General features: G+C 48.1%; 1 protein-coding gene across 1 annotated transcript in view; it reads left to right on the plus strand.

Annotated features, from left to right (window-relative positions):
* Positions 1 to 276: 276 nt before the first annotated feature.
* Positions 277 to 26,936, plus strand: part of GPD1L (glycerol-3-phosphate dehydrogenase 1 like) — a 64,072-nt gene continuing 37,412 nt past the window's right edge. Inside the window, exons 1-2 of the mRNA XM_019984891.2 lie at positions 277 to 434; positions 16,774 to 16,951. Coding sequence (XP_019840450.1) covers positions 388 to 434; positions 16,774 to 16,951 — 225 coding nt within the window. The 5' untranslated portion in view covers positions 277 to 387. The remainder of the gene's footprint in view (positions 435 to 16,773; positions 16,952 to 26,936) is intronic.

Here is a 26,936-nt window from a genome sequence, read left to right on the forward strand (position 1 = left end):
GGAGGAACCAGAGTATGCCTGCTCCGCAGGGAAGGCAGTGCATCCCCTGCGCCCGGAGCGCGAGTCTCGGTGCAACCAGCTAGAGCTGCACGTGGCGCGGTGGGAGAGGCGGTCTGGGGCGGTGGACTACAAGTCCCGAGAGGCCTCGCGCTGGGCTGGGCGGGGCCTCGCGGGGCCGGGCGTGCGCAGTGGCTCTCGGGAGTGGCGGGGCGGGCCCTCCGGGCTGTCAGCTGTGGCCCCGGGCGCCCGGGCGGGGGTGGTCGCGGCCATTGGCCGAGAGGCGGCGGGGCGGGGCCGCCGTGCGCCGCAGCGGGTTCATGCCGAGCGGGTGGAGGCGGGCAGCCGACCTGGGAGGCGCGCTCCGGTCTGCAGCGTTCGGCCTGAACCATGGCAGCGGCGCCCCTGAAAGTGTGCATCGTGGGCTCGGGGAACTGGTGAGCGGCAGCGGGCGGGCGGCGCGGACTCCGCCTCCAGGAAGCCCCTCTCCAGGGCGAGCGAGGGCGCGCGTCCCCGCCGCGGCGAGGACACCCGGCACCGCGCGTGGGGAGGCGGGGCGGGCAGCGTCGCGGCCCGGCTGGGCACCGCGCGCCCGGGGAGGCTGCGCCGAGGCAGCAGCTGGGGAGGCCCAGAGCCCGCGTGCTCCTGGAGACGGCGCGGAGAGAGGGGACGGCGTGCCCGCGGGCACCTGTCTTCGCTCGCGGCACCAGTCAGCGGACGCACGGGGGCCACCTGCTTGCCACGCCCGGGGGGTTTACGCAACATCCTCAGGACGTTCTCCTTTCTCCTGGGCAGATCGCCTGGGTAGAGTTGTAGGAGGCTCGAGCGTTCTTCCTGGGGTTTCCGTGTCAAGGAAACCGAGGCAGAGGGGGATGAAGGGTGCCTGCCATGCAGGTCGAGGGCGGGGCCGGCTCTGCCCTTCCAAGTGCAGGTCCGGCTCCAGGCTTCTGCTAAGTCTGGTATCTTAGTAACATATCGGGAAGAAAATCCAAGTTCCCTACAGCCTGGGCTCCTCCAGTAGCCCAAGGGCTTTGGGAATTCTTACCTGGGGGGGTGGGGCGGAGGGGTGAGTGAGTGCGAAGCTTTGCGTCTCCGCTGTGCTAGGAGTTCTCATGAGCACTTTAAGCGTTGGCCCTTTTAGTTCCCTTTCTCAAACTTAATACAGTTGGGGGCGAGGAGGCAGAATATGGTATAGCATCTGGTATTTTCAGTCTTTTTCCATGGCTGCCCGCTATTTTTTCCACATTCGAGGGACTGGTATAAGAATAGTTAAAAGAGTGGTGTCCTTTAAGTCCTGTGGCCGCACACTCATCACAGTTCATGCTTGTAGCAGTCTTACAGAAATTGGTACTAGTTACTCGGTCTTCCTCTTTAAGACTTGGCCCAGAAAGTACTTTTTGGAGGAAACCTTTTCTGATTCGCCACTTTTCCATCCCAGCGAGGCCAGGAGCCCTGTGCCCTGTTGCAAACATCTGTCACAGGTGATGACTTCTTTGATTATCTGTTTCCACTCCTCCCCTTCCAGCTCTTGAGAACAGCAAGAGTTAGGTAAATACTAAATGAATAAACACAAACTAAGTTAAAAAAAAAATCTTTTGGCCATAATGAGCTGCATGTGGAATCTTAGTTCCACAGTTAGGGATCCAACCCTCCCCTCCCCCTGCCGCTGCGACCTGCCCCCCAACCCCTGCCGTCTATTGGCAACATGGAGACTTGACCACTGGACCACTGGGGAAGTCACCCCAAACTCATTTTTTAATGAAGAAATGTAATTATATATGATTTGGCAAAAATTCACAGTGTTTGAAAAGTACCCCAGAACCCACCAAAAAAAAAAAAATTATCTTCCAAGTTTCAAGACAACCCACAATTGTCTCCTAAGGTACCTCCTGGAGGAAAACCAGTGTTATCAGTTTATTCTGTTCTTTCCGGAAGAATTCCATCAGATGCAAGAGAATGTTTACAAGTAGTATTTTATCTCACATCCCTGCAAATACTAGGATATTTTGCACTTTTCTGTAAACTGTTTTCAACCACAACAAAATGTTCTGTCCTACATTTAATTGAGTCGGTAACTATCCACTGCACAGCTTCATCTGGACTTGCTGCTGGAGTTTACCAGTTCTTATCCCCAGGCACTTGAGTGAAATGTCGGCTGCCTCATGGACTGTGAGCCTGGAAACACGCCCATTCATCGCGTGTTCTTTAACACTAGTTTCCTCTTCCGAAAGAGGCCCCAGAACCACAGATAACAGCACCTTTTCCTTCTTTTGCAAGGTGCAAGAGAAATAGACTGGCTGGGCCACGCGGCATTCGGGACTGGAGCTAGAGTCGTGAAATGACCCTCCTGCCCCCATCTCTGACTCGGGCTGCCTTCCCGCAGCTTCACTCTGATGTACTTGACTGTTTTTCTTGGCTTGCTCCGGATCAAGGAAACGGAGTGGAACTTGGCTAGTGACACTGGAGCAGAGCAGTTGAGAAATGCGCCGATGGTTTGGCCTGGCTGCCGGGCTCCATTAATGAAGGGATCAGATGGGAACAGTCATAGGCTTCCCAGACTCTGTCCCGGGTACAGAGCCAGCCACTCCTAGAGAGAGGTTCCACGACCTCAGCAGAGAGATTCAGCAACTTAGGAACAGAAAATGACGCAGAGAGGCTCCCCAGGGGCACACTGAGTGTTCAGCTCTGGTCATAGACATTTGCCTGTCTGCTCCATGCAGATATAGTAGCCTTTCCAGGGGTAGGAATGCAATGGACACCGTCTCCACCTTCAGGTCACAGATAGATAAGGACTTGGAAGATTACGTTCAAAAGAAATACAAAGTGGAATGAAATATCTGCCACAGATTAGACGTTTTAGGTTTATTTTCCTCCTGTGGGTTGTGGGTTCTTATTTCCCCGACCAGGGATGAAACCCATGCCCCTGCAGTAGAAGCATGGAATCTTAACCCCTGGACTTCCTGGGAAGTCCCAAGATTAGATGTTTTAAATAGTGTTTTTAATGTTATTGTTCAGTTGCTAATTGTTCAGTTGCTAAGTCGTGTCTGACTCTGCAGCCCCATGGACTGCAGCACGCCAGGCTTCCCTGTCCTTCACTCCGTCTCAAAATTTGTTCAAATCATATCCATTGAGTCAGTGATGCCATCCAACCATCTCATCCTCTGTCATCCCCTTCTGCCTTCAGTCTTTCCCAGCATCACAGTCTTTTCCAAAGAGTTGGTTCTTCATATCAGGTAGCCAAAGGATTGGAGCTTCAGCTTCAGTATCAGCCCTTCCAATGAATATTCAGGGTTGATTCCCTTTAGGACTGACTGGTTTGATCTCCTTCCTGTCCAAGGGACTCTCAAGAGTCTTCTTCAGCACCACAATTTGAAAACATCAGTTCATTGGTGCTCAGCTTTCTTTTTGGTCCAACTCTCAAATCCATACATGACTATTGGGAAAACCATGGCTTTGACGATACAGACCTTTGACAGCAAAGTGGAATCCAGTGTTTTTAATAGTGTTTGTTAAAACATGGTCCAAAGACCACTTGCACCAGAATTGTGTGTGTGTGTGTGGGTTGCTCAGTCATGTCTGACTCTTTGTGACCTCATGGACTATAGCCCTCCAGGCTCCTCTATCCATAGAATTCTCCAAGCAAGAATACTGGAGTGGGTTACCATTTCCTTCTCCAGGGGGTCTTCCCAACCCAGGGATTGAAGCCAGATCTCCTGCATTGCAGGCAGATTCTTTACCATTTAAACCAGAATTAGTACCAAGGAATCTGAACTTGCTGAAACACATTCCCTGAGGGCAGGGCAGATTTTTTTTCCCTTCAGGGACTGTGAAAGAAAGTGAAGTCGCTCAATCTGTGTCTGACTCTTTGCGACCCCATGGACTGTAGCCTACCAGGCTCCTCCGACCAGGCTCCCGACCCAGGGATCGAACCCAGGTCTCCCACATTGTAGGCAGACGCTTTACCATCTGAGCCACCAGGGAAGACTTTAGCCTTCTGCTAACTTTTTTTTTTTTTGCCTTGCTACAAGGCGTGTGGGATCTTAGTTCCAGTTCCCAGTCCAGGGATCAAACCCATACCCCCTGCATTAGAAGCACAGAGTCTTAAACACTGAGCCACAATCTTTTCCACAAACACTGAACCTAATCTTCCGCTAATTTTAAAACAGATTACCAAAAGACAGACTCTTCCAGATTCTCAGGAATAGGAAGTTGCCTAAGCAGTGTTTACACTTGGGAACTTGAAGTTGCTCAGAATGCTTAGGTAAATGAAGGTGTTACATCTGTAGCTATAAGGTGGCTCACATTAAGTTCGTCCGGCAATGTAAGTGATCATCTATAACTATGCAGATACCTGAAGAATGACAGACCCCGTCCGGCCCTCCTGCACTTACAGCTGGTGAGAGTGGAGGCTGGGGCACCTCACTGAGCCCTACTGGGCTGCCCACTGCGGGGTTGCAGGGAGGTGCTTCCTAACCGGCACCATGTTTCATGGGCCTGGTCCCGATGACTCATAAAAGCAAGTGAAAGGAAAAAACAAAAGCCTCCTAAGTTCCTGCAAAGATGAAACAAAGTTCCTTCAGCAAAAAGATCTCCAGGAGATCTCTCCTTGGGACAGCCACCCAGATACAGGGCTAAGATGCAGTTTGAGAACTAAAACCTCAGGGTTGTGTTAGTGAGAGCTCGGCCTCTCTGTGCACTGATGCGGAACCAAACCCTGCAGACCAGAGCTGTGGGTGAAGCAGAAAAGGACAGCTTTATTACCTGGCCAGGCAAAGGGGGACACGCCAGGCTTCTGCCTTGAAAAGCTGTGTGTCTCTTCCAGAGAACTTGATGAGGGTTTTTATAACAGTGGGTCAAAGATGGGGTTGCTGACAAGATCAGAGAGTATGCTGGATCTCAGGTGGTTGGTCTTCTAACCTTGATGAGCTGCTCTAGTCCCTTTAATCTTGCCTTAGGTGGTTTCTTGGTTGATTAGCCAACTGTTCAAATCCCACCCTTTGGAACTCAGGAAAGGTATAATGGTTGGAGTCTTGCCTACCAGAAACAGTACACAGAAAGGCCTTTGTGCCTGGGAGCCCCACAGGGCCCCACTCGGTTTCAGTTGTATTTGCAGCCCCACCTCTGTGCCTGGGAGCTAAGTCCAGAAACGCCCCAAACCTCCTTGGGAGGCCGAGTGAGGCAGGAGGCAGCACCCTGATCTCCTGGTTTCTTACCCTGGCAGTCTAGGTCCTTGAACAAACTGCTTCTCTCCAAGGGTCAGGTTCTGACATTGGTACCTGCTGTTTAGGATCATGGTTAGGATGAAATGAGGTGATCCAGGAGAGACCTAGGTTCAATCCCTGGGTTGGGAAGATCCCCTGGAGAAGGGAAAGGCTCCCCACTCCAGTATTCTGGGTTGGAGAATTCCACTGACTTATTGTCCATGGGGTCGCAAAGAGTCGACAGGACTGAGCGACTTTCACTTTTTCAGGAGAGTGCAGAGAGACTAGCACTCAGTAAGTGTCAGCTAATGAAAAAATGTTACTTTCGTTAGTTGGGTCTCTTTGATCAGCACCGTTAGTAAGTCACACAATGGACCTTTTCAAGGTCAGTGTTTAATAAGGTGGAGTGGGAACGCAGATCCTTCTAACTCCAATATCCATGTCTATAAATTCTTATCATTTTCAGTGAGAAGCTTACTTCTACCTGAGAGCCAGTGCTAATCACAAAATGCCAAGGAACAGAGGCAGAGGAGGGGAAAAGATCAGAGAGCAGGAGGTGTTCCTAGAAGTTATCTTTTGCTCTTGTTTACACTGTCACCTCACAGCTTGACTGACTCCTGGGACTGAAGGTCAGGGAGACCTTTGGCCTACTTTGCACTGATGGCCGAAGCTGGACATGTGGGTGACTCTTTGTCCTGCTGGAAGCGTCTGAATATAGCCTGGATGGCTCCTCATCCCCTGTCATCCTTTTTCGTCTGTGCTACTCAGTGTCACTGATGATTCTTGCTGTATCCTGACATGGAGAGCTTGAACCGATTTGAGCATTGGTGTGTGAGCTCCTCTGAGGCCAAAAATGGCCTTTTCCCTGTCTGACACGCCTCTGCTCTGGAAGTGGGGGTGGGTGGCAATGGGTAGGGGTGACCTGGGAGGAGACCCATTTCCCCGAGCAGCCAGGCTGAAAACACCTTCCAGGCTGATACACCTATTTCTGTTTCTGTGCAGTAAAAACATCACAGCTGTTCTTGGGGTGAGTCCGGTTTTCCTATCTGAGCCCTCTTTCATCATTCTTCATTTCCTCCTCGTCTTTAAAGGGGATAATCACTATAGCAGTTACCACTTATGGGCATTTTCTGTGTCTGGGATATGTGCTATTGCAGGTATATCTCGGAGAAGGCAATGGCAGCCCACTCCATTACTCTTGCCTGGAAAATCCCATGGACGGAGGAGCCTGGTAGGCTCCAGTTCATGGGCTCGCTAAGAGTCAGACATGACTGAGCGACTTCACTTTCACTTTTCACTTTCATGCATTGGAGAAGGAAATGGCAACCTACTCCAGTATTTTTGCCTGGAGAATCCCAGGGACAGAGGAGCCTGGTGGGCTGCTGTCTATGGGGTCGAACAGAGTCAGACACAACTGAAGCGACTTAGCAGCAGCAGGTATATCTAATAATAAGCCTATGTGGTACTATTATTATCCCTATTTTAGATGATGAGATTGAGATTGGAAAACTTTTCAAGGTCAGTGGTTAATACAATAGAATTGAAACGCAGATCCCTCTAACTTCAGTGTGCGTGTTTCTAGAAATTCTTATCATTTTTATTTAATTTTTTGGCCATGACCGAGCAGAATGTGGGATCTTTGTTCCCAGACTAGGGATCGAACCCACGTGCCCTGCCGTGGAAATGTGGAGTCTTAACCCCTGGACTGCCAGAGAAGTTCCTAATTCTTAACCGTTTTTACTGAGAAGCATACTTTTATCTGAACAAATCCCATCTGCACAAAAATTGAATATCGTACCCTCCCTAAAGAAGTCTAGTATAAACAATATTCCATTTAAGAAAAATCGAATTGAAGTGAGGTCTTAAAAATCGTCCTAAAGGGACTTCCTTGGTGGCAAAAGTCTTGGAAAAAAAAGATCCTGTTCAGCTTCCCTCCACAGCAGGCATCCCTCCTCCTGCAGTTATGACACGATCATAGTTTACTGTTCATAAGGTATGTGCGTGCTCAGTCACTTCAGTCATGTCTGACGCTGCAACGCCATGGACTGTAGCCCGCCAGGCTCCTCTGTCCATGGGATTCTCCAGGCAAGAATACTGGAGTGGCTTGCCATGCCCTCCTCCAGGGGATCTTCCCCATCCAGGGATCCAGCCCGCATCTCCTGCATCTCCTGCCTCACAGGTGGATTCTTTACCACTGAGCCACCAAGGAAGCCCCGTTAATAAGGTACCTGATCTTAAAATTAATCTAGAAAATTAGTCATTAGAAAAGTCTTGTATTTGAGAGGGAAATCCATCACGGCCAACTTCCACCCATTCGTCTCAGAGCAGTGGCCAGGTGAGCCCACTCTTTTTGAAGACATGTCCCATTGTTTAGAGAGTCATGTATCTACCAGCTCTTCTCTGTATAGTGTCTCCAGGTTTCTCAGTGGTTACTGGTGGGAAGCTGTGTCAGGCACCTCACCTCCAGATCTTTCTTCTTCCCCTCATCCCTGACTCCCAGGGCTTGATGACATCAGGAACTAAGCCTGACGTTCCTCCAGCTCCTCTGGGGTTCTCCTAGTGGCACTTTGCCATCCTTCTGCACTTTGGGGCTCAGCGCCTTCCACAGTTGGGTGCCAGGACTTCATCAGTTATCTGCTGCTGCCCAACTATCTCCCCCTGAGACTTCCTGACTTCAAACAGCCATCACTGATTGGCTTCTGATTCTGGGGCTCAGCAGTTTGGGCTAAGCTGGGTGGGTCTGTGCTGGTCTCTCCTGGGCTCACTGGTAAGGCAGCAGTCAGGTGGGGCGTGGGCTGGGGCTTTCTGTCCTCCACACCCCCTTTCACAGCGGGTGGGCTTTGGCCAGGCTGATGGAGCTGACAAGCCACATGTTTCTCTGTCTGCAGCAGGCAAGCTTGGGCTCCTCTGTATGGTGACTGGATTCCAACTTCCAGAAAGAGTTCATATGAATTCCTCACATACGTGGAATTATACAATGATTTTTTTTTTTTATAACTGGCTTATTTCATTTAGTATAATGTCCTCATGTTTCCCTTGTAGCATGTACCAAAATTTCCTTCCATTTTAAGGCTGTATGATTGAATATATACACCACCTTCTCTTTGTCCATCAGTGGACACTTGGGTTGCCTCTATCTTTTGGCTCTCGTATATAATTCTGCTATGAACATTGGTGTACAGATACCTCTTCAAGATTCTGCTTTCAAGTCTTTTGGGTGTCTGCCCAGAAGGGGAATTGCTGGATCAGCTGGTAATTCTATTTTTAGTTTTTTGAGGAACCTCTGTATTGTTTTTCATGGCAGTTTTACCATTTTACATTCCCACCAGCAGAGCACAAGGGTTCCATAGTCTGCACATTCTCACTAACACTTGTTTTTTCATTTTGTTTTAATATAGTAGCCACCCTGACAGGTGTGAGGTAGTATGTATTTTGTTAATTGCATATGATTATATGTTAGGTACACTTTTGCATCCTGTTTTCTGTTAAATGTAGCATTCTATCTTAGGCTTTTCCCCTGCAGTTTAGATTTTGATAGACAGGCTTTTTTTTCATCTGCTTCTCCCTCTCCTTTTTCTGTGTGAAGTTGTTCACACCTCTGTGGTTGCTAGCTTTGATTTTAAACTTAGGAAGCTTCCCTATCCAGAGATCAAATAAGCATTCACCAAATTGAATCTATTTTTAAAATACTTTATTTTTCACATTTGCATCTAAATACTCTGGCATTTGATTGTACTCTAAAAGCCCTTAGCTGCAAAGAATTACGCACAATGTTAACAGTGGTTCTCTCTGGTAGTGAGTTATTTATAATTGTTTTTTTTTCATCTTTCATGAATAGCTTTTAGGAATAAGAAAGTAGATGTTATTTAAACCAAAATTGTGGAAAAGGAAATGGCAACCCACTCCAGTATTCTTGCCTGGAGAATCCCATGGAAAGAGGAGCCTGGTGGATACATAGGCTGGATTAGCTCTGGGCATAGGATGGGAAGAGTCTAGCTGAACCCTTATTTGTTCTCCCTGGAGAGTTTCCTTCTTGGTTAAAGAGGGATGGTCTTGTGGGGTCCTTTCTGGACCAGAAAGCTTCTGCACTGTGCCGTTCTGGGAATTGTCAGCCTGCCTGGATAGATATCTTGTCCCTTGGCTGATTAAAATATCACTTCTTTTGGAGAGGAAGAGAGGAGCCAGCACCAAGGGGTTGGGGGTGTTGCCTAGTGGAGGTTAGGACCTCCAGCAGGTGAGTGTCTGTCCATCTGGGACCCAGGGAGAGAGAGCAGAGTGGTGAAGACATGTGAAGTGAAAGTTGCTCAGTCGTGGCCACTCTTTGTGACCCCGTGGGGTATATAGTCCATGGAATTCTCCAGGCCAGGATACTGGAGTGGGTAGCCTTCTCCAGGGGATCTTTTCCAACCCAGGGATTGAACCCAGGTCTCCTGTATTGCAGACGGATTCTTTACCAGCTGAGCCACCAGGGAAGCCCAAGAATACTGGCGTGGGTGGCCTTTTCCTTCTCTAGGGGATCTTCTCAACCCAGGAATTGAACCCAGGTCTCCCTCATTGCAGGCGGATTCTTTACCAGCTGAGGCACCGGGGAAACCCAAGGATACTGGCGTGGGTGGCCTTTCCCTTCTCCAGGGGATCTTCCCAACCCAGGAATCGAACTCACGTCTCCCTCATTGCAGGCAGATTCTTTACCAGCTGAGCCACTAGGGAAGCCCGGTGAAGACATGGCTAGGTTGCAGATCTCTCCTCCTCCGCTGACCACCTGCCTGTTTGATCCTTGGGGTTCAGTGTCTTCACTGAAAAACGGGGATCATGATAGTCCCTGCCTCAGAGGGTTGCTGAGGCTTGAAACAGATAACGTGGGTGAGGTATTGAAAACAGTGCTCTGGCGGTAATCAGATTGCAGCATATAAATGTATCAGACCAACATGGTGTATGCCTTGAGTTTATGCAGTGTTATTTGTCAACTATGTGTCAATCAAAAAACAAAGCAAACAGCAGCGCCTGACACCTGGTAGTCAGCACATCCCTACCTGCCTCTCTCTCCTCTTCCCCTTTCCTCAGCTCCTTTCTCAACCTCCCCTGCCCTCCCCTACTGTACCACCTCCTTCCCCCCCATTAACCTCCCCCCACCCTGAAACAGGTCTGCTGCTGCTGCTAAGTTGCTTCCGTTGTGTCCGACTCTGCGACCCCATAGATGGCAGCCCACCAGGCTCCCCTGTCCCTGGGATTCTCCAGGCAAGAACACTGAAGTGGGTTGCCGTTTCCTTCTCCAATGCATGAAAATGAAAAGGGAAAGTGAAGTCGCTCAGTCGTGTCCAACTCTTAGCGACCCCATGGACTGCAGCCTACCAGGCTCCTCCGTCCATGGGATTTTCCAGGCAAGAGTGCTGGCGTGGGTTGCCATTGCCTTCTCTGCAATTCTACTCTACTCCTCAGCAAACTGGAATCAGTAGAAAGTGTGGGCTTTGGAAACCGTTCTGGTTTAGAACTGCGGGCTCCAGATGGACAGCACAACCGGGTAACTTACTCTCTCTGAGCTTCGACTTCCTTATCTGTAAAATGGGGATAATGTGACTGTGATGAGCTCTGTGTCACATACTCAATGTGCACCCAGCTGGCACTGGAGCATCTTTTCCTACCTGTGTCCCTTTATTGTTGCCTTTTTTTTTTTTTTTGGAAATTTTTAAAGTCTTTAATGAATTTGTTACAGTATTGCTTCTGCTGTTTATGTTCTGTGTTTTGGGCCATCAGACATGTGCGATCTTAGCTCCCCGACCGGGGGTCAAACCCCTATCATCCCCAGCATTGGAAGGCAAAGCCTTAACCACTGGACCACCAGGGAAGTACCCCCACCCAAGCCCCTTTTCAGTTTCGTAAGCATAACATTGCTGAGATTGGAAATTAGTCTGTGTCTTGAGACCCAAGACTTAAGATGATTCATGATTCCGCTGCCACTACCTGGTCCAGGGACCCAAGGTCAGAGTGACTGAGCCTCCTGGGTCATGTCTTAATCTGCCACGTGGAGGTTGAGATGGAATTTAAACCTCCTTTAAACTGCCCAGTCACTTTTGCCCTGCTTATTCACTTGCACTCTCTTTAAAAGTTGACTGAAAAGTAAAATTTTGTAACAGCACTCCAAATGCTGCAAGTAGAAGATAGCAGCCCCATGTAGGATGGAAACAAAACGATCATCTAGGCAGCCTCCTCCTTTGTGGAGGGAAATTCGCAGACGCCAGGGAGGTGGAAAACGTGGTGGCCCTCACATGAGACAGCTGCAGCTCCTTGGGGGCGCCAGGAGAGCGGAGAAGGACACGCGTGCATCAGTGCCGCCCGGCACTCTGTGTGTGTGGGCGGCACTCGGCTGATGGGAGTACCGCCGGCCCCATTCCTCACGCTGCGAAGCACCGCACTCCATCACAGACCTGGCGCTCAGCAGGCAGGCGAGTGGGTGTGTGGAGTGATGGCTGCTTGTGACCTGACTGGGCTTGGGCAGTGACAGAACAAACCTGAAACACACAGACTCCACCATCGTGGCTGTGGGACCCCAACTCCCACTGCGGCCACGCCACGCACCGCCCGCCTCCGTGGACTGGGCTGTAGGCAGTATTTTTCTATTTTAATTTTAAGCTCAGTTGTAATGGATCCGTGCATGTTTTTGGACTAGTCCTCTGTAGGCCAGACACATTTTTAGGACAAGGTTGTCCCTTATACGTGGGTCCCAGTTCCTTTCAAAACACAGGTTCCTGCAAAACACTCCCTTTGCTATTTGATCCCGTTCCTTACACAAATGTGACAAACACATTTTCTCTTTTTAATTTATAAAAAATTTTAAATTAGTTTTTATTACAGTTTAGGGCTTCCCATGTGGCGCTAGTGGTAAAGAACCACCTGCCAACGCAACTCACGTTTGATCCCTGGGTCAGGAAGATCTCCTGGAGGAGGGCGTGGCCACCCACTCCAGTATTCTTGCCTGGAGAATCCCGTGGACAGAGGAGCCTGGTGAGCTACAGTCCATAGGGTTGCAAGCAGTCAGACACAACTGAAGCAACTTAGCATGTACGTATAGTTGCTTTACGACCTTGTGTTAGTTTCTGCTTTACGTCATCATGAATCAGCTACACACAGATATCCTCTCTTTTTTTGGATTTTCTTCCTTTTCAAGTCACCACAGAACACTGAGTAGACTTCCCTGTGCTAACAGTAGGTACTCATTAGTTATCTATTTTATATATAGTAATGTATGTACGTCAATCCCAATTTCCCCATTCATCTCCCCACTCCCAAACATATTTAGTACCGTTTCAGAGCCACAGAAGAGTTTTTGGGTATGGATTATACTTTAAAAGCCCCAGCTTTATTCAGGTATACTTGAGACTCAGAAAACTGGGTGAGACATAAATATTTGATGGGTTTGGAGATACACATGTATCTGTGACATGGTCACTACAATCAAGATGATAAACATCCATCACCTCCAAGAGTTTCCTCCAGACCCCTACCCCCCGTTTTGGTGGTAAATATATATTCTTGTCATACAGAATTTATCGCCTTTATTATGCTGAGGTGAATTATATACTTTTGAGGTTTTATAAACAACACAGAAATGGTGGACAGCAAAGAAAATACTTGGTTCAAATGGAGATTATACTGAAAGAGATAAAGCGTTTTCATTTCTAATGTCTGCTTACCCCTCCCCCCAACCACCTAAAAAAACCTTGTTATTAGATAGAACAAGACTAGGCCTTATGTATTACTGTTTTTGTTCATCTCCCTAGATTCTTCAGTGAATTGAATTTCTTATTTCTTCCCCACTTGCATCTCCCACCCCGTCCAGGAGTGACAGAGCCAACAGCTTGGCCCAGAATCACCTGGAGTTACCTCTAGCTGCGTATCTGATGCATCCCTTTGCTCCTGCTGCAAAATAGCCCACTCTCCCCCAACGCAGTGCTGAAAATAACATGCACGTGTTGTTGCTTATGCATCTCTGGATCAGCTGGTTCTTGGCTTGGCCCCACTCCTCACGTGCCTGCGGCTGGCTCAGTGTTGGCTGGAAGCTCTGCTTTGCCTGTTCTTCCCGTCCCTAGGGTGTGAAGCCCCTTTACTTCTCTGCAGACGTAGGGACTGTTCCCATGTCTTTTCCCTGGACCACCCTCCCCGCGGCCCCCACCCCCACCGCCAGGTCTGTCCATCATTTCTCTCAGCTGAATGCTGGGTGTGCGAGACTTCGTGGATGAACTGGGTTGCATCTGAGTCCTTTGTGTTGAAAGTCCTTCGCAATTGACCCTTCTAATCATGTGTCCCTCATTCCCCTTCACCTCTTATCATACACAGGACTATGAATTCCTTTTACTTTGTTCTCTCTTAAGTGGGTGTGATCTCGGGTGGCCTCCACCTGCAAGGGCTTGGGGCAGGGCCTGGGTTCCCAGCTGGAGACTGAGTCCAGATCGAGGTCAACCAGATCCTAGCCACTAGACCAGTGGTCGGTGACAGGAGCCCTGGCCCTTCAGCTCTGCAGAAAAGAACTTCCACAAAGACAGAAAGTAGTGAAGCAAGTATTTATTAAGAGGAAAAGAGTACAGTGTGTATGGATACACACAGGCAGACTCAGAGGGAGAGTCCCTGAGTCACACTCTCCTGGCAGTTTGAATTACTTTTATGGGGCATTTCTTAATGGTTTTCCTCTGGCTGATCATTTTGGTTTGCATTCACAGCCCATATTTGATATATCTCAGGATCCTCAGATGTGTGCGCGTACATCTTTAAGCCTAGATGGATTGTACCAAAAAGGCGTATGTGTAGGGAACATCCCTTGGCATCCCTCCCCTGTAGCCTCCAAGGAGCCTCTCTGCACATGTGTGGTCAGAGAGAGCTCCTGACTTCGAGAATGAGAAATATGTCATCTGGGCAGGGTCCAACTTCCTCCTTTAATTGTCCTGCTGTTCTCACCTTGGAGTTTTGGTCCAAAGGGAATGAATCTCCAATTGCTTTACTTTGGGAGGCCCTCTACCGCCTGCCTCATGTGGGGTGCTTTTTTTTTTTCTTTAAATATTCATTTATATAATTTGGCTATATCAAATCTTAGTTGTGGTATGTGGGAATCTAGTTCCCTGACTAGGGATTGAACCTGGGCTCCCTGTGTTGGGAATGTGGCGTCTTAGCCACTGGATCCCAGTGAAGTCCCAAAGTGGTTGGCAAGCTTCTGAGAGCACTGCTTTGTAAAGCCAGCTTCCAGCCAAATGTGTTATACACAATAGGTATTCAAGACCTTTTTTGCAACCGAGATCAGTGCATGAATGAAAGACTGAATGAAGGTGTTGATGAAACTAAGGAGCAGGTAGAACGAGGCTTACAGGAGTGAACAGTATACCTGGAGTTCTCATTGTTTTCTGTCCTAAGCCCCTTTGAGCACCATAGAACAGGGTCTGTCTGGTGGGCTTAGTTTCTAATAGTTCCAATTGATTTAAGTTTTCTTAACTAACTTTTCAGCAGATACTACAGCAGTTTGTCCCTGGTTGCAAATGCTTAACTTCTCCAGGAGGCGACTGTGAAGGGAGAAGCAGGTGTATTCCAGGGAGACTGGACCGTGGGTTGGGCGCTTGTGGCTCTAGTTTATTTTCTCACTGGCTCTACTAGACTTGAGTTCCTAGTGTCTTAGAGATCCCCACCCCTCTAGGTTTGCTGAGTTCATCAGAATCACACTTGGTCTCTTTGACCTTGTGTGAATTGTCAGGATAAACATTAGGATAAAGGTGGTAGTGATGGTGGGGAGAGTCTTGGCCTTTTCTTCTATAAAGTGTCAGAGGAGAATTGGATTAACGGATATTTAGCTAATAAACTGTCCTGCTGGCATAGAAGAAGGATTTCACAGGGAGAGCCACAGTTGCACATCGTCTATTGTGCAGCCAAAGATAAACGCAAGGATAACCCTCTCCATCTCTTCTGTATCTGTTTGGTCCCGCCCCCTTTCTGTCATTACCCCTTACTCATTTTCCAAACTGTCTTAAGAATAATCATTAGAAAAAATAATGAATGCCCTGACATGTGAATTCTCCAGGTGCTCTGGGCCTGTCTTTCCTTTACTCCTCACACCAGGAAGGTTGTCTAAGAAACAAACTGTTTTTCCGTTCAAAATCCTGAAAAGGAAACTGATTGGCTTAGCCAGGATTAGGTACCACCCCTGGCCCAAATTGCTGCGCCCAGCACATCCCTGAAATAGGCACAGGTACCGAGCTGACCAGCAACATCTCTGCCGTGGGGACCAGCTGCACACCCATGGTTCTTGTGCAGAGGACTGGCATCAAGTAGCATGAACTGGCATCTTCTCTTCCCTCGGGGGAAAGCTGTGGGTGACTGATCCATTCCCAGGATTTTTAGTGAATGCTGCTGCTAAGTCATTTCAGTCATGTCCGACTCTGTGCGACCCAATGGACGGCAGCCCGCCAGGCTCCCCCGTCCCTCGGATTCTCCAGGCGAGAACACTGGAGTGGGTTGCGATTTCCTTCTCCAATGCATGAAAGTAAAAAGTGAAAGTGAAGTCGATAAGTCATATCTGACTCTTCACGACCCCGTGGACTGCAGCCTACCAGGCTCCTCTGTCCATGGGATTCTCCAGGCAAGAGTACTGGAGTGGGGTGCCATTGCCTTCTCCAATGCAGAAAAAAGGGAGCTTTTAGAGGCTACTGGGTGGCTGCTGGGGAGACCAGACCTGGAGCCCTTGCTCTGCTCTATTTCTTGAATCCACTTGGATCTTGTCTTTCCTTTATGACTCCACTTGGGCCCTGGTGGAGTTCACCAGAACACTGCTTATTCTACAGTAACTGCATATGAATCTTCTTTTGATGAATTTGAAATATAGCCTAATAGCCTTGGAGACTTTGGGAACCCTTGAACTGTTTTTGCTGTTTTTTTTTTTTTTGCTTTTTTGTTTTCAAGATTTCTTTATTTTATTTTTGGCCACACTGGGTCTCTGTTGCTTTCCCTAGCTGAGGTGAGCAGGGGGCTACTCTCTAGTTGCGGTGGTCGGGCTTCTTATTGCGGAGGCTTCTCTTATTGCAAAGCCCAGGCTGTAAGACACATGGGCTTCAGTAGTTGCTCTAGAGCCTGTGAGTTGCACAGGCCTTGTTGCCTCGCTGCATGTGAGATCTTCCTGGAGCAGGGATTAAACCTGGGTCCCCTGCATTGCCACCCGGATTCTTAATCACTGAGCCACCAGGGAAGCCCTGAAGTGTTATTTTTATGCCATCTTTCAGGTGGATTTCTCTTCCACCTGTGATAGTCTCTTCCAAGAAAGATTGATGCCTTCTGGTCTCAAAGGGAGGTACTTCTTGACCTTGTACCAAATTCTGAGGCTTTCCTGACCACAGGGTGGTATTTCCAAGTGAAAACAACCAAGTTTCAGCTGAGGCAATATCATATCTTGAGTTCTAAGCTCAGTGCTTGAATAAGAACTCAAGTCTTCTGAATTATAATCGGGTGCTTTTTCTCTTCTGCTCAAGGGAATTTATCATTCTCTTTCTTTTAAAAAAATTTTATTATTTTTTAATCATTTTCTTTTCCATCGTTTCTTTTGCAGGGGTTCAGCTGTTGCAAAAATAATTGGTAATAATGTCAGGAAACTTCAGAAGTTTGCCTCCACGGTCAAGATGTGGGTCTTTGAAGAAACAGTTAATGGGAGAAAACTGACAGACATCATAAATAATGACCACGAAAATGTGAAATATCTCCCTGGACACAAGCTGCCAGAAAATGTGGTAAGATTTGGGGGTAAAAAGTATTGGGTAAAAAGGAAAAAGTTGACAAAAAAATTCACTCAGATTTTCCCACTACATCTTATGGAAAAACCAGAATGAACCTTTTGGCCAACCCAATTCATTTGGTTCATTCTGAAAGTTAGGCTTGACTGAGTTAGCACCTAGGGCTTGGCGGGGTGGGAAAACTGCTTCCCCAGTCTCATGTTCCTTTCCACCACCAAGTTCATTGCTTGATCTGTTTTGGTTTTCCTCCTTGGTGGCTCAGATGGTAAAGTGTCTTCCTATAATGTGGGAGACCTGGGTTTGATCCCTGGGTCGGGAAGATCCTCTGGGGAAGGAAACAGCAACCCATTCCAGTACTCTTGTTGCAGGAAGAGGGACCCCTTCTAAGGTCCGAAACTGGGCTCTTGTCTAACACTCGGAAATGAATTGTCTGAGGAGACACACATGCTGACAAAGCAAGAGATTTTATTGGGAAAGGGCACCGGGTGGAGAGCAGTAGGGTAAGGGAACCCAGGAGAACTGCTCTCCCGCGTGGCTCGCAGTCTCGGGTTTTATGGTGATGGGATTAGTTTCTGGGTGGTCTTTGGCCAATAATTCTAATTCAGAGTCTTTCCTGGTGGCGCACGCATGGCTCAGCCAAGATGGATGCTAGTGAGAGGGATTCTGGGAAGTGGACGGACACGCGGTGTCTCCTTTTAACCTTTCCCGAACTCTTCCGGTTGGTGGTGGCTTATTAGTTCCGTATTCCTTATCAGGATCTCCTGTCATAAAACAACTCATGCAAATGGTTACTATGGTGCCTGGCCAGGGTGGGCAGTTTCAATCAGTGTGCTTCCCCTAACACTCTTGCCTGGAAAATCCCATGGATGAAGGAGCCTGTCGAGCTACAGTCTATGGGGTCGCAAAGAGTCGGACACAACTGAGCAACTTCACTTTCTTTATTGTGAATGTGGGCCTTGCTTTGGTCCTTGCTAGGGCTGCCATGACAAAGTAAAATAGACTGGGTGTCTTAAACAATAGAAATGAATTTTCTTATAATTCAAGAGACTTCAGGTTTTCTGGAGGAAGTAATTTTTCTCTCCCCTTCTAGGTTCTACTGTCTGGCCTAAGCAATTAAGTTGACACAAGTCTGAATAACATGTAGTAAAGAATCTACCTCCAGTGCAGGAGAAATGGGTTTGATCCCACGGTCAGGAAGATCTCCTGGAGAAGGGAATGGCAGTCCACTCCTGGATTCTTGCCTGGAGAATTCCTTGGATAGAGGAGCCTGGTAGGCTCCACTCCATGGGGTCGCAAAGAGTTGGATACCTCTGAGCAATTAAAAAAAAAAAAATGCATAGGGGAAACCCAAGAAAACTTTGTAACCCAAAAGATAGAAGTCCTTACCTTAGATAATCCTCAGCTAAAGAAAAAAAGTGGATGGGGGGAACTTGCCCAGTGGTCCAGTGGTTAAGACTCTGAGGTTCCAATGCAGGGGACTTGGCTTTGATCCCTCATCAGTGAACTAAGATCATCCCACATGCCTCAGGGCATGGCCAAAAAGCAAGAAAAAGGAGGGTGGGGAGAGTCAGTTTTGGGAGGTGAGCAGGAAAGCACAGGAAACAAAGGAGAGGTTGTTATGCAGATTTAATCTTTACCTTCCCAGTTTTGAGAGTTCTAGAGGTCTGGCCTTCCTCTTCCCTTGGAGGGAGACCCCCCCTTACAAATGGAGATTTCCCTTATAAATGTAAATGTTTTTACATAAGGGCAACTCCTGTTTGGTTTTCATTGAGGCAGTGATGCCGTTCAGCCATCTCAACCCCCTTTTCCTCCTTCCCTAGACCTTTCCCCGCACCTTAAAATAATTAATACGGTGAGCTTCCTTGGTAGTCCAGTGGTAAAACTCCACACTTCCGATGCAGGGTCCTTGGTTGGGAAACCTAAGATCCCACAAGCTGTGGGCTGCAGCCAATAAATACATAAATAAAGTAAATTTATAAATAATAATATGCCCACTGCAGGAAGGGGGACAACTTCCAGGGCCTGAAAGGGGGCTCTTGTCTAACACTCAGAAATGAATTGTCCCAGGAGACACAAACTGGCAAAGCAAGAGACTTTGCTGGGAAGGCATGCCTGTCAGAGAACAGTAGGATAAAGGAACCCAGGAGAATTGCTCTGCCACGTGGCTCTGCAGTCTCAGGTTTTATGGTGATGGCATTAGTTTCTGGGATGTCTTTAGCCAGTCACTCTGACTCAAGGGTCCTTCCTGGTGGCACACGCATTAATCAGCCAAGATAGATGCCAACGAGAAGGATTCTGGGAGGTGGTTGGACACGTGGTGTCTCCTTTTGACCTTTCCTGAACTCTTCCAGTTGGTGGTGGCTTGTTAGTCCCTGTTCCTTCCCAGGACCTCCTGTCGGAAACAACTCATACAAATTATGGCCTGTGCCTGGCCAGGGTGTGTCGTTTCACTCAGTTTGTTTCCCCTAGCATGCCAAAGAGGCATGTTTTAAGGTGGCAAAATGTTCTCTGCTAAAAAGCCCATGAGCAAGGTGTTGGCCGGGTTGGCTTCTTCAGAGGCCTCTCCTGGCCTCTCCTTCCTGTGTCTCCATGTCTCCTAATCACCTCTGTATAGACACCAGTCACATTGGGTTTGGGCTCACCCCGTGACCTCATTTTAACGTAATTCCCTTTATAAAGACCCTGCCTCCAGATACAGTCACATTCTGGGGGACTAGAGTTAGAACTTCCACATGTGAATCTTGGGCCGGGATGGACACATTGCAGCCCATCACAGTCTACCTTCTTGGCATTCAGGGTGCTGATCACATCAAAGCTGGAACTAAGAATTTTGCTTTTCATGTTGATACCTGACACTTGCTTCTTGGAGGAAGAACTATGACAAACTTAGAAAGCACATTTAAAAAGTAGAGACATCACTTTGCCAACAAAGGTCCATATAGTCAAAGCTGTGGTTTTTCTAGTATTCATGTATGGATGTGAGAGTTGGACCATAAAGAAGACTAGGTGCTGAAGAATTGATGCTTCTGAATTGTGGTGCTGGAGAAGACTCTTGAGAGTCCTTTGGATTGCAAGGAGATCAAACCAGTCCATCCTAAAGGAAATCAACCCTGAGTATTCACTGGAAGGACTGATGCTGAAGCTGAAGCTCCATTACTGTGGCCACCTGATGGGAAGAGCTGACTCATTGGAAAAGACCCTGATGCTGGGAAAGACTGAAGGCAGGAGGAGAAGGGGATGACAGAGGGTGAGATGGTTGGATGGCATCACCGACTAAATGGACACTGAGTTTGTGCAAACTCCAGGAGATAGTGAAGGACAGGGAAGCCTGACGTGCTGCAGTCCATGTGATCGCAGGAGTCGGACAGAACTGAGCAACTGAACAACAACAAAAAGGAAGAAATGGAAATTTTATTTGAGCTAAATGAAGGATTTTAAGCCAGGAACAGCATCTTAGCACCAGGAACTCTTCTGTTGGAAGTCAAGGCAGTGTTATATAAGTTTTTGAGGGAGCTATATATTAAATGATGTGATAATGACAGTTGTGCCAATCCAGACCTGTAAATACAAAGCAGTGATGCTGGAAGCTTGGCTTCTCTATACAGCGGTGTTGAATCAAATCTCAGAGACAGAGTTTTGGGTGAAGTAGAAAAGAATAGCTTTACTGCTTTCTCAGGCAAAGGGGGATACAGTGGGTTCCTGTCCTGGAAAACTGTGATTCCCAATCTGGGTGAACTTGCTGAGGAGTTTCATAACAATACTGCCAGAGTGGGGTTGCTGACCAGATGAGGGTGTGTGCTGGGTCTCAGGTCAGTACAGTCACTCAGTCTTGTCCACTGCAGCATACCAGGCTTCCCTGTCCATCACCAGCTCCTGGAGCTTGCTCAGAGTCGTGTCCATCAATTCGGTGATGCCATCCAACCATCTCATCCTCTGTCATCCCTTTCTCCTCCTGCCCTCAATCTTTCCCAGCATCAGGGTCTTTTTCAGTGAGTCAGTTCTTCGCATCAGGTGGCCAAATTATTGGAGTTTCAGCTTCAGCATCAGTCCTTCCAGTGAACACCCAGGCCTGATCTCCTTCAGGATGGACTGGTTGGATCTCCTTGCAGTCCAAGGGACTCTCAAGAGTCTTCTCCAATACCACAGTTCAAAAGCATCAGTTCTTCGGTGCTCAGCCTTCCTTATGGTCTAACTCTCACATCCATACATGACTACTGGAAAAGCCATAGCTTTGATTAGATGGACCTTTATTAGTAAAGTAATGTCTCTGCTTTTTAATATGCTGTCTAGGTTGTCGTAGCTTTTCTCAGGTGATCATCTCCTAATCTTGCTGAGCTGCTTTAGTCCCTTTCATCTTGCCTCAGGTGTTTTCTTGGCTGCTTCTCCCTTGATGAGCAATCTGCCCTTGGAACTCAGGGAAGATCATGGAGGCTGGAGTTTTCCCTACAAGAAAGAGGGGACAAAAAAGAGATTTTGGTGCCCAGAAGCCCCACAGGGTCCCCTTTGGTTTCAGTGGTGGGTCACCGTGATCCCCTCTAAGATCTAGAAGGAATGTCATCTTTAAGGAATTGCTTCCTTGATGCTGGGAGAGTGTTACTCTATGGTTGAGCAGGTATTTCCACCTTCGGGGAAGGTATGGTCCATGTATAATGCAGATACTCAATGCCCAATAGAGGGGAGTTGTTTAGTCACTCAGTCGAATCTGACTCTTGGCAGCCGCATGGCTGTAACCCGCCAGGCTCCTCTGTCCGTGGGATTTCCCAGGCAAGGGTGCTGGAGTGGGTTGCCATTTCCTTCTCTAGCAGATCTTTCCAACCCAGGGATCAAACCCATGTCTCCAGATTGGCAGGCAGATTGTTTACCACTGAGCCACCTGGGAAGTCCCCAGTAGAGGGGGGAGAAAGACCAAAGGACAGAGAAAAAAATATTTTTTTTGTTTAAATTTTTCTTATCTTGCCATAAAACATGGGTTTTATTTCACATATCCTTTCTAAGTTGATGGACTTTGGTCCATCCCTAGGCCAGCTAATGGACTGGTCTTTAATTAAAATCAAGGTTAAGACCTAAATCACTGAAGAGAATTGGAGGAGTTATTGCCTGGCCTCATTCCAGTGACTTGTGGAGGAAGGAAGAAATGAGATGAGAATGAAAATGGTGACTGGCTACTGGTATGAGTGGGGTTCGTGAACTTTTTTTTTTTTGGCTGCTCTGGGTCTTCGTTGCGGTGTGTGGGCTTCTTGTTGCAGTAGCTTTTCTTGCTGTGGAGCACAGGCTCTAGGTGCTCAGGTTTCAGTAGCTGTGGTGGACGGGCTTAGCTGCCTTGTGGCACGTGGGATCTTCCTGGGCCAGGGATCGAGCCAGTGTCCCCTGCATTGCAAGGGGAATTCTTAACTACTGGACCCCCAGGAGCCTAGAATTCATGAACTTCTGTTCCAGATTCACCCCTGGGTGGCTTTTTGGAAGAGTCTGTTAGCAAACCAGCCCAGGGACATCCTTGGTGATCCAGTGGTTAGGACTCAGCACTTGCGCTGCAGGGGGCACGGGTTCGATCCCTGGTTGGGGAACTAGGATCCTGGATGCCATAAGCTGCAGACCCAAAAAAGAAAGAAAGAAAATGAAAACCAGCCCACATGGCTGGCTGACTCCTGGCAGGGGAGATAGATTTGTAGGCTGATGAATGCCAATAGATTTGTAGGCTGATGAATGCCGGCAAGTTTGGAGATGCAGTCCTTCTCACTGAAGATTGCCGATTGGCTTTGGCTATAGAGTTCTTGGCATCAAGTGCTCTGGGGAGTAGTTCACATTTATCATATTGGTTACCTGAAAACTGAGATCACTTCTTGGTAGGTGTCAAGGGAGAAGGAAGGATTTGTTATTTGCATCAAGTAAGGAGAACCTCAGGGGTCTTTCCCAAAGCAGAGCCTCCCCAACAGCAAAACTGTAGACGTTATAATCTAAGAGAACATGCATATTCACACAGGGGCTTGGGTGTTAGACAGAGTGAGTCCAAGCTTCAGTGGAATGAAATCATGAAGGTCAGAAAAGGTCAACTTGGTCATTCACACAGGGGCTTGGGTGTTAGACAGAGTGAGTCCAAGCTTCAGTGGAATGAAATCATGAAGGTCAGAAAAGGTCAACTTGGTCATTCCTTAGGGTCTAGTTGATCTGGAGGTGGAGTGCCCAAGATAGATTTAAATCCTTCAAAACACTTAAGATAGAGTTTTGAAAGAAAGTGAAAGTGAAGTCGCTCAGTCCTGTCTCTTTATGACCCCATGGACTGTAGCCTACCAGGCTGCTCTGTCCATGGGATTTTCCAGGCAATAGTCCTGGAGTGGATTGCCATTTCCTTCTCCAGGGGATCTTCCCAACCCAGGGATTGAACCCAGGTATCCCGCATTGTAGACAGACGCTTTACCGTCTGAGCCACCAGGGAAGTCCCCAAGATAGAGCTTTGGGCTATTCTAACTGGGAGTCATTGCAACTGACTTGCTATCTTTGCTATTGTTATTCTCTCCTCTGATCAGTTTGTCTTTTTGTTCCCTTAAGATCCTTTATTACTGTTCAAGGCAAGCCAGGCTTAGGTCCCAGAATGGCTTGGGCCAGTCTCTTTTGTCAAGAAAGCCATGCCTGGTTTTCCTTTGAGGGGGACGTCCTATGCTGTCTCCTTATAGTCTCACTGAATATTCCCAGTGACCCTCTTAGGATGGTGCTATTAGTTTCCTTATTATGATGATGCTTCTGATTTTACAGGGGAAGAAACCGGACCTCAGAGAGGTTAATGAACTTGCCACAGGTCACAGAGCTGTTGGCTGGCAGCCTTGCGCCTGCTGAGTCATGGCTTCTAGACAATGATGACTTAATGATTTCTCTGTGTCACTGCGCGAGGAGCATTTCCCTGGGGTTACTCCTGGTGCTGTGGGTGGGGAGAGGGCGGTTTGCAAGGGTTCCGAGCTGAGCTGTGAAGTTGCCCAACTATCTGATGGTGAGAGTAAAGGGCCCACTGTTCCCACGGCCCTGGAAGACCTCTGAGGCCGTGTCTAACCTTGCTTGGGGCAGACTGGTCCTCCGAGTGTCCCTTCTCATCCGTGTCGGGATCCACCGCTCCTTCCCTTCTGTAGACCACATGCTTCCTTAGCAGGTTCTTCCACTGTGCTCTGAGCCAGCTCCTTCTGCACCCTCTGTACCCCACCTGCCCCAGGTGTGTGCACCTGACCTGCTGGGGTTTCACTGTCCCATGATTCCCAGCGAGGTGCTCAGCAAACACAGAGGGAGATGAATCTGCTAGATGTTCACGTCTGCATGGAGAACAGGGGGGCAGCAGGCGGAGAGGGAGCCAAAAACCACATCCCCCAAAGCCTAGCCCGTGTGCCCAGGTGTGGACAAGGGAGGAACTCTCTGTCCTAGAAGGTTGTAGCCTCATGACAGTGAGTGTATCTGGTCCACGGACTGGATGTTTGTATGGTCTCTGGTCATTTGCTTTGCTGTTGCAGACAGTGCTCCCGGGGAACGGCCTTATTCACGTCTGAGGTGCATATCACAAGGTCTCAGGGAATGCAGCCTGTAATCTTCCAGGTCACACCAGTTTGGTTTCCAGCATGGGTGTGAAACCATACAACTCAGATGAGGACTTGAACCCAGCCAAAACCCAGATTGGGATTGAGTCCTCTGTCCTTTCATTAAGATCATATACCTGCTCTCAGGACTTACTGAAGTTCAGATTCTTTATGTCTTGGTACAGAAAGAACTCAGTGAGAGATAAAGGGATAGGTAAGAAGGGGATGTATTTAGAGAGACACCCACTCCACATGCTGAGTGTGGGCCATCTGGACCTTCTCAGAAGGCAAATGGCCCTGAAGTACGGGGGTGGTTAGTTTTTATGGGCTGGGTAATTTCATAGGCTAATGAGTAGAAGGATTATTCTAGCACTTTGGGAGAGATGGGGCTGGAATTCCCAGGAATTGGGGCACTGCCCACTTTGGGGCCTTTTATGGGCAGCCTCAGGACTGTCAGGTGGTAAAAAATCTCCCTGCCAATGCAGGAATTACAGGAGATGCAGGTTCCATCCGTGTGTCAGGAAGACCCCCTGGCGGGGGAAACGGAAACCCACTCCAGTATTCTTGCCTGGAGAATCCTGTGAACAGAGAAGTCTGGCAGCGTGCCACAGTCTGTGGGGTCATTAAGGATCAGACATGCCTGCACAACTGAGCACGTCAGGACTGTCATCACGACCATAGGGTGTCTGTGGGTGTGTTATTTAGCATATGCTAATGTGTTATAATGAGTGCATAATGAGGCTAAGGTCTACCAGAAGTGGAATCTCCTGTCATCTTGGACCTGGTCGGTGTTAGTCAGTCCTAACCAGTTTATGTTGTATCCTAATAGCTTTGTCCTTCTTTTAAGGCTGTGCCCTGCCTGCTTCCTCCCTGTATCCATCTCCATGCCCCCAGCAGGGTCTGAGAACTCACATCCTTCCACACCCTTGCTGGCCCTTGGTGCAGGACACAGGGTATTGAAAAGTTTTATTTCTTAAGCTGGCCAAAGGTACACTGGCATTTGCTTCTTTGTCTCTTGTTTAGGCTTTCTAGATTCTAGCATTTGTATGTATGAAATCTCTTATAATGTGGGATTCCCAGGGGGCACAGTGGTAAAGAATCCACCTACCAATGCAGGTGATTGATGTGGGAGACTCGGGTTCGCGATCCCTGGGTGGGGAAGATTCCCTGGAGGAAGGTATGGCAGCCCACTCTAGTATTCTTGCCTGGGGAATCCCATGGACAGAGGAGCCTGGTGGGCTACACAGTCTGTAGGGTCCCAAAGAGTTGGACACGACAGAGCATGCACGCACACACACAAAATGTCTCATAGTAAGTGATTTTAAAAGTTGAGCAGTGATGAAATTGAGGGCTGACTCTGAATGAGTCTGGGCAGCCCTGCTCCTCCTGGTAAGGAGTGAATGAGATGATCCACATAAATTGTTGAGTGTTGAGAATCTATTACAAAACTATGGCTTTGTTTCTATTGGTTTTTTTAAAACGGGTTTTTTTTTTTTCAGAGTTTTTCAAATACCTCATTCTGCCATTTAAAACATAAACTAGTGTTAGACAAGACCAATGGTTGTTACTATTATTTCAGATAAAAAGTCAGACATAAGATTAATTGACTCGATGAATGTCCATCCAGAGCTAAAAGCCGGCTTTACTCACTTCTATCTTGTGGATTCAAGCAGGAGAGACTTGCTGCATATCATCCAGATGGCAGTGTTATTTATAACGTCTGACACTTGCGCTGTTTGAGACTGGGGATCTTCCTTGCTGGGGGCTCCAGACTGCTGCCCACCTGACCCTTCTCCAGGTCATCACATGCTCACCGTGTGACCCCTCCACAGGGGAACCTTCTGTAGCAGTGACCTCACCAGGTCATCAACTTCTCACTAAAAGCTGGGGCCGACTGGGTTTGTGATTTCCCGAGAGTTGCATGGAGGAGCGTTTCTTGCTTCCTGTCCTGCAGGATGAGCAGCGTTGGTCCTTTGCTCGAGCCGTCTCTCCAGGGCCTGTGTATAGAGCTCTTCTGCCTCGGCTCAGCTTTCACCAGCCTCAGTGCGGCACCGGGATTGGTCATTGCTGCATCTTCTGTGAGCTGTAGTTGTCACGGCTCTACTCTTTTGTCTTCTAAACCTCGCCGGTTCTTTTTCAAAAACAGCTTTACTGAGATGTGATTCTCAGGCACACAGTTTGCCCCTTAAAGTGTACAATTTAAGAGGTTAAAGCTATCATATGACCCAGTGACTGTCCTCTAGGTTTATACCCAGAAGAAGGGAAAACATGTTCACACAAAATGCTCTACACGAATGTTCCAATTCAGTGCTTTCTATGTATATTCACAGAATCGGGCAACCAGCACTGCAATTGATTTTAGACTACTTCATCACCTTAAAGAGAAACCTCATATCCTTTAGCAGTCACCTCCTACTTCCTCCTCTCCC

Source organism: Bos indicus, chromosome 22, assembly GCF_029378745.1.
Source record: "Bos indicus isolate NIAB-ARS_2022 breed Sahiwal x Tharparkar chromosome 22, NIAB-ARS_B.indTharparkar_mat_pri_1.0, whole genome shotgun sequence".
NCBI lineage: Eukaryota > Metazoa > Chordata > Mammalia > Artiodactyla > Bovidae > Bos > Bos indicus.